General features: G+C 38.8%; 1 protein-coding gene across 1 annotated transcript in view; it reads left to right on the top strand.

The window, feature by feature from the left end:
- SHFM1 (split hand/foot malformation (ectrodactyly) type 1) overlaps positions 1-5,496 on the top strand; it is a 10,701-nt gene extending 5,205 nt beyond the window's left edge. Inside the window, exons 2-3 of the mRNA XM_009994971.1 lie at positions 3,425-3,518; positions 5,454-5,496. Coding sequence (XP_009993273.1) covers positions 3,425-3,518; positions 5,454-5,496 — 137 coding nt within the window. The remainder of the gene's footprint in view (positions 1-3,424; positions 3,519-5,453) is intronic.
- Positions 5,497-10,551: the final 5,055 nt, after the last annotated feature.

The raw sequence follows: 10,551 nt of genomic DNA, 5'->3' as shown, positions 1-10,551 counted from the left end.
GGGGGGGGCGGGGGAGAGGAGGGCGAGGAGGGGTGGGAGAAGTGTGGCAAGGAAGTGCTGTGCTCCGTGCTCAGTCGGCGTCTCCTTATCTTTTGGAGCACAAACATTTTAAGCGTTGGTTCGCTTTTCGTAGGTACGGAGGTACTGACTGAGGAAATGAAGTTGGGGTTTCAATAAAACAGGTGTCCTTTTACAGATACAATCTTGAAAATGTCCCCGTTAGTGCACAGCCGTTTTATCCGTGTCCTTCATGTTGGCAGTTGTTTCAAGCGGTGGATAAAATTGTATAAAACAGGATGGTGAAATGTCATCATGATATGTGGGGGCTTTTTGTGGCCCTGCAAGCCTTAGGTGTTCTGAATCCTTCCGTACAGTAAAAATAGTATTTTGGCACTTACTGCTGGAAAATGTTTTGCACTTACTAACAGAAAAAGTTATTAACGTACTTGAGTTGATAGCTAAACTAAACTAAGACTGGCCTATCTTTTCCATGTGCGTTTCCTAAACAGGCAAAAAACTGTTTGTTTAATGCAAATGAAGCGTTGGCAGTAGGGATGAGGGAAGGATTTGCAGCTTCTGATTGGTCAGAGCACTGAGCTGCTGTTGCAGAAGGTGAAATTATTTCTACTTGATTCTAGCTGTACTGCTAAAAAAAATGCTGTGCAACTTCCTGGGTAGAGCAGAGGTTTCTTAAAGAGTGGCCACAATCAGGCTTCTTGCTGATCTAGCTTGCAAAAAATTACAAACCTCTAAAAAGACACATTGAAATCTTCAAGTGAGATTATAGTGTTTAGAGGTTATAAAGAATGTTCAGGCCACAGGTTATAAAGAGTGTTCAGGCCACGTTGTGTGTTATCTTCAGTGCTTAGGAAAGAATCACAGTAAATGTGTTCTCAAAGCCATGCCAATTTTTTTCTTTCAAATTAAAACATCACTTTCTATGTGGCAGAAAAACTGTTCTATTGCCCAGTTTTTTATCCAAAGGAAATTAGATAATGTGAACTTACGTTAAAGGGGTAGAAACACTGTCTCTCTGGGAATTTCTTTTATTCTGACTTAGAATTTTTCTTCAAACAATTTATCAAGTCAAGTTTATGTTTTGAAAGCAGAGGTGTCCTATTTTCATAGGACCCTGCATCTGAAGTACAGTATGGTAAAGTCAAGTGTAGGTCAGCAGGTCACTTGCAAAGTTTTTGTACAGTGTTTTTCAGAATGTAAAATGTAACATGTAAAATGATACGATTATAGGGGTTTTTTTTTATCCTTTACTCTGAAAACTGTTTCTTGTTTTCCTGTCCCCACTGCAAAACACAGCAGTGATCAGTATATTAAAATATTTTTTATGGAGTCCAGCTGTGACAAATTTATCAACATTGATTTTGTAATTTTGGTATGTATTAGTAATACTTAATGGTAGCAGGCTATGAAATGCTCTTAATACTGTGAATCCCAGATAATTTTTTACTTTTGTTTGGTCACAGGCAAGTCACATAATAACTTTAGTGTGCAATTCTGGGCTATAATGTCAACATACAGATAATGTAGAATCTTGTAGCTACAGCAATGAGAATATAATTTAGGCTTGACTTTCACAAACACACACCCCCGTCAGCCCCTTGTGGAAGATGACATGGGCCTTTTTGACTCTTCTTAGTTCAGTGTGGAGCATTTTTTCACGGTCTGCTCAGCTGCCCTTTTATGAGTGAGGCTGCTATTTGTTTACTGGGTACTAGTTACTGGGGTTTTAATTTATTAATTTTTTTCCATCTTTGTAGATCTGTCTGAGTTACTTGTATGGTAGTAGGTAGAAAAGTTTGGCTTTGTGTTCTCTTTAAACTATTTTGAGCTTTGTTTTTTGTGTCTTTGAAATCCACATAAATTATGAGGGATAAAGATACTTTTTATTATTACAAAAAAACCCCATTGCATATAAAAAGGCAAAGCTTATTGCAGATAGTTCTTCCTTTGAGCAGCTGGCAATACAACTAAATTAAAATAATACTTTCTTTTTATTCTGCATGTTTTCTTCATCTTTTCATCCCAGTTTCTTCTGGGACCAGACCAGTAGGATCTCTATGCTGCTTCAGCTTTTCCTGGTACATAATTTACTGGAGTAGGGAAGTCTAATTCTAATGTCTTCTACATGTGTGTGTCTCTAATCAGTTACAAATTGGTTTTCTTGTCCTGATGAATCTCAAATATTAATATTGTTGCCTGCCAGTGTTACCAAAGGAGGAAAAAAATGCAAAGACCAGCCTTCATTCTTATGAAGTTACTTGTTCACAGTGATTTTTTTTTTTAGTCTTTTATCCTACTAGATTCTGGGGTTTTTTTCCCCTCATATCTCCATCAGTGTTTAGTGTAACTTTGGGCCTCAGTCTGGTTGGGCAGCAGATGGCTGCTGAATTGTAAGGGGAAAGAACAGTGTTATCTCTTCAAATATCCTAGCAGGCTTTGAGAAACACGGCATCACGAGTGTCAGAATTTAGGTGCTTCTTATTTTGGTAATGATGGAAAAAACTTGTTGTGTGTCAGGAAAAGAAAACTGAGAAACTGTTCCCCAGAGGAATAAACTGACTTTTATTTACACAGCTACACTGACCCTTCCAGTTTCTTTATTTTTTTTAAATTATTTTTCTGAGCTAACTAATTTGGTCATAATTTTAATTTTGTTTATTTATTTCATAATGAAGCATTAAGTGGATAATCAGTAATTTGTCAAGGGTTCTGTGGCAGATTATAAGAAAAGTAGAAATTAAGTTAGCAAATGAACATTTAGTGTCTTGCCTCTGTAAGGAAACAGCTTCTGCTGTTTTGGGAACCCAGAAGTAGCTGGTTATGGGTAGCAACTGCTGTTTGCAGATGTCTCTTTCAATTTGCCTTTGCTCCTGCATCCCAGATACATTTTTGGCCTTTATCCATAGACTGTCAGCATCAGATCTGGGTGAACTGAGGATGTGTTTGTATGTGTTTTGGCAAGAGCTTTTGATACATATTTACTTTTTTAATCAAGAAAAAAAGTATTAAAATCCAAACCTGGAACTGTACAGTTTGGTTTTTTTTAGCTTTAGGAGTGAAGTACTCAATATTGCTTTCTGTTTACAGTGCTGCTACAGCTTGCCTATTTGCATGCAAAATATCCTTTATGAATGTGTAATCCTGCAAGCCATCATCTGAAGTGTGTAATTTTTTTTTACCAGATTGCATTTTTATTACAATTCAATAAGTTGTGGAGGTTTTTTTTAGACGATTCTGTGCTTTTCGGTCTCATAAACACTTACATATGCTACAGACTTTTCTGTTAAACAGAGAAATTTGTTAGCAGCTGAAGCCTGCCTTACCCTGAGGCTGAGCTAATCTGTCAGTAAGACATGCTACCAAAGCAGTGTGGCATAGAATACTTAGACCTCTTTTCCTGTCTTAGATTGGACTGGTTTAGATGAAGATGAAGATGCACACGTTTGGGAAGACAATTGGGATGATGACAATGTTGAAGATGATTTTTCCAATCAGTTAAGGTAATTTTTTTTTTAAATCTTCTTATTCTAGAAGGTGGGTAAAGTGTTTACAAGGGTGTTGTTAGTATCTGAAAGCTTGAAATATGCTTACTTTAAACAATAGAGATCTGAAACTGAAATAAATGAAATCTCTGCTTTGTGCTTTTCTATTTAAAACTGTATAGAACTGGATTTAAGGGGTTACAGCACAGTTTGAAGTACTGATCAGCATTTCATCTTCTGATAATTGCACCGAGAGCCCTGAAATATGCCTCATGTCACTGACATGTTCAGGCTTTTATAATGTTATGCAATATAGTACAAAGATACCTGCAGATTGTGATACAGTTGGCATTATTTCAATTTAACAGGAATGTATAATTTTCTAATGACTTTTCTGTATGTGTGTGAAAATTGTGAGTTCTACGACAAAGATTAAAGGCAAGAGATTCAAGACTCTGTCTGCTATGCTATCTGGTATTCAAAATGTGTTGTTACCAGTGTTTTTTCTATACCTTCAAATAGCTTTGGTGTTCTTTGTCCAGTTGGACTAATTTTCCAGAGATGGGTTATCTGTATTAATGTTAAGGTTCATTTCTTGGTTGTGATTGTGAGGAGCATGCTATTTATGAGCAACAATAGCAAAGTAATTGTTTGTCACATGCCGTAAGAAAGTTACTGCAATTTCGATACCCCTAATCCAGTTGCTTAATCCTCTTTCTTTGTCACTTGTAGTTTCAGTTAATCCTTTACTGACGGATAATCGTAATTTAAATTATTTCAAGCATCAATGCAAAGTCACATTTTATAATCAATCCCTCAGTATGTTGCATGAGGAGCAAACTATGTGTAATACAGGCTGATTAAACAGTTCCTGGGTTCATCTCCTTTGTGCTCTGGTGATTATGTAGGAGATAAAGAAATAGTCTTTGGTATAGTTGTTTTTTATAAGGTTGAAAGGATGCTGGACTGTAATATTGAGAAAACAAGTTGAAACATAGTAAAACAGACTTTTCAAGGGATAAACTAATCTTGATAAACACAGTTGGTCTCGACAAATGTTCAATAACTGTGCCTTAATTGTAGTCTGTAGTATTGGTGACTGTTTACTAGTGTTTAAATGATTGTTTGCAATGTTGTTTGGTTGCAGCATGTTTCTATTTAATCTTTTTAAAGAAATTGGTGCAGTCCTCCACTTCTAAAATTCCACTACTAAGTATCTAAACTAAACTGAAATATTTAGAGATTTTGACTACTCTATCTGAATACATGTATTCTAAGATTAGGAGATAAAACAGGATGCAGTTCTGGCTGGTGTGTTTGGAGGCAGGTGAGAAGCTGGGGACAGGGCAAGAGCAATAACCTTTGTGTTTGCTGGCCACAGCTGAGGCAAACAAAGCAGTCCTCCCTCAGAATTGTTCAGTGGAAGGTGTATTGCACCAAGATTTAGAAATAGTGCACTCTGTTATTTTTAAAAGAAAAAAAAGTAAAAGCTAAAATTAATTTGGAAGTGCATCCATTTAAATTCTGCAGATTAGTGAGTTCATTTGGATTCAGGAAATCTTGAGAATAACTGTAGAAGATAGTATTTTTTTTTCCCCTGATGTGTTTGAAGTTGTTGCAGGCTCACAGGTGCTGCTTTGCACCACACAGTTGTACTCCAGCCATGGTGGGTCAGAGGGCAGTAAGTATGATTAAAGCAAGTATTTGGATTTTTCACTTTGAAGCCACCTCTAGTGATCTAAGATACTAAGCTGAAGTTGAAGAACTGTGTATTTCTTGGTTATTTGTTATGGTATGAACCAAAACCTTGACTAAGGAAAGTTATTGGTATGAACCAAAATCAGTATGACATGTTCGTATTCTAAAATGATTGTTGTGCAGTGTATTTAATTTAAAAAAATCAATATCTATTTTATTTGTGTGTTTTAATATACCTATCTTTTTTCTGTACAGAGCTGAATTAGAAAAACATGGATACAAGATGGAAACCTCATAGTTTTTGCTGAATATGGAGTCGATTAAGATTGAACTGTGGATAGACTATATTGAGAAAAGAAGAAAAGGTGGAAAATGAGAACACACACTTAGTTCATTATCTTCTTGGATTTATTATTGTTTTGTATAAAAAAATAAAGTTTTTAATCTTAGTCTAGTTGTATGTTCAGCCTCTGCTAACCTGGTAACTTGTATTTTTGTTCTAAAATGCCATGTGTGACAGAATTCATGGACTTACCTAGAATGCTACTAATGCTACGTCAGTGGCTGATGGCATTGCACCAGCTCCCATTGTGGGGAACCAAAAAAAACATTACCAGAATGAAGACTGGTGAATTTCTCTGTCACAGGGGATGTGGAGTTGTCAAAAAGAAGTAAAATACTCAAGTATTCCATTTAAATTCTAGCAGAGGTAGAAAGGAGTTTTGAGGAGCAATACAGCTTATTTTGTCTCAAAATTTGATTTCATAATGACTTATTTTTATTAGTGATTTCGTATGGGTGCCAGTTTGGTATCAAAAGATAAATGTACTTTAAAGTGCATCTTAAAACAGCAGAAGTCCAAACTCTCCAATCTTGTGCTGTCATTTCTCAAGCTTGTTAAAGAAGAGATCTCTGGAGGTGAGAGAAGTTCTGTTCTCATGCTTGTTTAAGCCTAAGAATCTCTGCTGAAATTGACTCCAATTTGCTGGTTGCAGCAGTTCATCTGTATCACACAAACAAGCCTGCTGAGAACGGAAATCAGACTTCCAGCTTGTTTCATGGAGGCCAACAAATAGTTGCCAGATAGATACACCAGTAGTAACTGGATTCGATTACTCTCTGAACTAGAAAACAGAAGGTGGAAATTACAAAAGCTATTACCAATTCCATGAAACCTCCCCAAAGGAGCTATTAAAGGTAGTGTACCCAAAGGTATAGGGGGGGATATGACCATCCTGGAATTGTTGCCCAAGATTGCAAATTTTAAAAAATAAATTAACGAAAGGGCAGACACAGCTATGTACTTAATGAATTTGAATCAGCTGCTTCCTTTTTCAGCAGTTCACTGTAGAAGGCAGAAACAATTGTTTCTTAAAGTAAGATTTCAGAATAAAGGTATTAGTTGATGGACATGCAGTAATGGTATTAAATGCTTTAACCTTGTTAACTACGTAACTGAGTATCTAATAATTGCCTTTATTAATGCAGAATGCTAGGAAGCTTCCCCCTGCCACAAATTGTTTGGGTGGTGCTATGTTTATGGTGGAGGCAAGGTTTGCTGTGACCCTTGCTGGTTTCTGAAGATAGCTCTGCAAACACTTGAGACCTTCCGTTGCCAGCTGACTTTCTGCAAAACGAACTGTGTCAGCAGGTGATGGATGCTTTCATTTTGTGCTGCTTGGGAAAAGAAAGGGAGGCCCTTTCACATAGGCTTTGCTCAAGTAAGTGACATACTCTGAAATGTCTGGCTTGTACAGCCCAATACAGTAGAATGCAAAGTCCTGGGGTTTATATTTGGACAGGTAACAAGTAAAAAGTCTGTGTACTGAGCAGCAAAGAGCAATGCAAACATCTTCAAGTTAACAATGGGAGTTTAGTACATTCAGTGCAACTGTGGAATTGCTGGTGGTGTTAACACATCAATATTGGGAAGTTGAGTAATGAGACTGACCAAAAGAAGATGACAGAAAAATTATGGAACTCTCTGGTGCAATCTTTGGGTGTAGGGACAGCTGTTTTCCATTACAGGATTCTGGAAAACTCGCTAGAGCAGCCCTGTTGTATTCAATTGCTAGCAGCAGGAGGAAGCCACTGAGGCGGAAAAGCATCTTTGCCTCAAGACATCTTCCTTGGTTTTTGCTGAGCCACAGTTGTCTTGTGTTAGTATCTTTTTTTGCTTTCTTCACAAAAGCAGAATTGGAAGAGAAGCCTAGGCTTAAATAGTCTGATAGCCCTGCACTCTTCAGTAATCTTCAGCTGGTAGCACATGACCTGAAACCTCTGGCTGAAAAATAAAGTAAGGAGGTATCAGAATGTAGCTTATTGCAAAATCAAGCACTTCATGGAGGCTGATGGCCTGTATAATTACCACTCTGTTATTAATTTTTTGCTCTCTATTGCGTGGTCATGTAGTTCCTCTTATTTTAAGCTTTCTAGGATAAATTAATACTTTAGAAGCTTTCTATTTAAGATTGGCTGTTTAATTTTGTAATAAAAATTTAAAAACCCAGCTGGTTTTGAGACTGAAGCTAAATACTTTCCCCCTCCCCCCCATTTTGTTTCATCTTTTGACAGGTTTAGTGTTCTAGAGGGAAGTTGAGGTGGTTGTCCAGCATGCCACTGTAACAATTCATGCCTAATTCATCTGCTATGCAACTTGAACTAATCTTTCTGTGTGCTTGGAGGCTTGAGTTTTTTATATTGACCATGCTTGTCTTCCTTGAAGATGTTTCTGTGATCCCTCTTAGCAGAGGAATACTGAAGTGTGGGAGATAAGAATGATTTGGGGGTGTGAGGGAGGACATGCTGAGGGAAGACAATGGGATCTGTGAAGGAGATACTCAACCTGTTGATGGTGGGATTGTGGTGGAGGGAGGGAGGAGGTTTGGCAAGGTTCTGAGTGCAGGAGAGATTTGGATTCCTAGTTAAGAAAGTAGGACAATGTGGGAGTGTGCATGTGACAAATGCCTGAGTGTGGGCTGCAGGGAAGTCTGTTCTGTGTTGTGAGAAGGAGATTGAGGTCACAAAGAGGGTGGTGGTTACCCTGTGTTTGGGGACCCGGTCTGCTCACCAGCCTGTCCCTCAGCTGAGCCTGGAGACTTGGACATGGTATCATTAGTGTGAGCCATTCTGGGGCATGTGGCACCAGCCCTCAGCTCCTCTGCTTGAAGACTGAGGTGGTGTTTTGCAGCTTTCTCCAGCCTAGGTGCCAAGGGCGTCCCAGAGCAAACACTGTTCAGCCAACTCAAGTGGAAAGCTCTGAAGAGCCCCTGATTACTAATGAGTTTGTCCACTCAATTTACCTTGATCCATGAGAAACTATATACAGGTAAGAAAAAATGCCAAGTCATAGATAAGCACACAAAATGGTGAGCAGGCAGAATGAAGGCTGTCTGGAAAGCCTTCAGTTCAGCTCTTTTGTCTCAGGAAAGCCCTTGCTGTTTTCCAGTCGGGTCCCTGCCTCCTCTGCTAGTTTGCACAAGAGCACAAACAGTTTCCCTAGTCGCTTTCTGTTCCTGGGTCACCTTGTGTCCATTTCCCTGCTTATTGCACCATGTCCACACCGTGCTGCACAGAATGAGTAAGTTTGGGTCTCTGTATCACAACAGTTTGTGTGCTTTGCAAATGCTCTAATACATTTTCTACCATCCCTGAGAGACAGAGCAGTGTTTTCCCCTCTTTGAAGTGTAGGCTAATTTTAAGTGCTTGGTGTGAGACCCCAGGACCCATGTTTCCCTGGATTCAGTAGTATGTAAAATGCTCTGCACGTCCAAATGTTTCTTTAGCTTCAGTTACTGCTGTGCATATTCAGCATTTCTGCCAATCAGGATTTATGGAGTATCAAATCAGCCACCCAGAATAGGAAGAACACGCATAACAACCTTTGCAGCTTTTGTAAGGAATGAGGCAAGGACTCCACAAGTTGCTAGTTTCCCCTGCTAGCTTTTTCTTGAGCCTTATTTTTTTCTTACCTGTTTTTTTCTTGAACACTAACAAGGACTAATAAGTCCCCTAGGGGAGGGGGTGCATATAGGAAAATATATGATCATAAAATTAAAGACTGTGAGAATGCATATGTATGGAAAAAGGAATGTATATTGCATAGAGTTACGGTTCTAGCATTTCCTATCTTTTAAGTGTCTGACTTTACAGCCCCAATAATAATCTTTAATGCAGGTATGATTTTGTGTTTGCATAATAATACAGCTAAATTTGATTTAATTCCAAGGCATGCAGGGAAGTAAGAAGATTGATGCCCAGAAAGTTTTTGTGACAGAATTTTACTAAAGAACGAATGTTATGTAACATTTCAAACACACGGAGATCCTTCAAGATGAAGTGTGTGATATAAATGTAAAATATTTGCAAACTATAATTTAGCAACCGTTTAAAAATCACAGTAGGTATTCCAACCTCTTACATGCAGTGGGTGAGATCCTTTGTTAACTGAGAGCTAAGGGCAGTGAATGTGAGATTCATTAAGTAATTATATAGGAACATTAATTTCAAATTAATTTCAACAGTTGTCTTAGACATTAGCAACCAAATCAGGAGACTAAAGGCAAACACTAATGCAGCTTAATACTTTTAATAAATGAAGGCATTTGAAGTGATTGACATAAATCGGATGATAAGCCCTCATTTAATGGGCTTCCAAATGCCCCCCCCTCCCCGCCTCCCCTTCTAGTTCACCTTTGCACGTTACCAGGGTGTAGCCGGGCTCTGCATCTTCCCAGCTCTCTCATCACATTGTGCTTTTCTCAAATCCTTCCTACATTGGCTTCATAATACAAGGTCAGACTTTCTGGAATTTGTTAGCTTGAACTGGAACCTTTTAATGCCTCTGAATTTGCAGTGCTGGGAGGCATGGGGAAGGAATGGAGCCACCATTGACAAGGCCCCCAGGAAAATAAATGGTGAAGAATAAAAAAAGCTGATTAGGGTATTGGGGGATGCTTGCCTACAGGCAGGGCAGGGAGATGAAAACCAGCCCATCAGCAAGTGAATGGGTCACATGTAATGGATAATGACCAGCCTTTTTCATCTTTTCTGCAGTGAGCTCAAGGCTTTTAATGAAAAGGAACAGGCACTGGTCTGGATTTACATTGCACCTGATGGAAGCAGGGCAGCTGGGTGACTCACCGAAGATGTGAAACCAGCCCTGCCAAAGCTTCAGCTACTGGCCTTCCATTCCTCCTGCTTTGGGCAAAATTAAATGCCCTTCCTTCCCCAGGGAGCTGGTAGTCTGTGTGATGTAAAAGGCAAGATAGGGCAGCTGGAGAGGGTGGGTGATGGGCTGTGTTTCTCTGTCTTGGGCCTCCAACATCCATAAAGAGCAGTCCCAGTCACAAAG

This window comes from Chaetura pelagica, unplaced genomic scaffold (assembly GCF_000747805.2).
Source record: "Chaetura pelagica isolate M959 unplaced genomic scaffold, ChaPel_1.0 scaffold12, whole genome shotgun sequence".
Classification (NCBI taxonomy): Eukaryota; Metazoa; Chordata; class Aves; order Apodiformes; family Apodidae; genus Chaetura; species Chaetura pelagica.
This window is presented reverse-complemented; position numbering and strand designations above follow the sequence as displayed.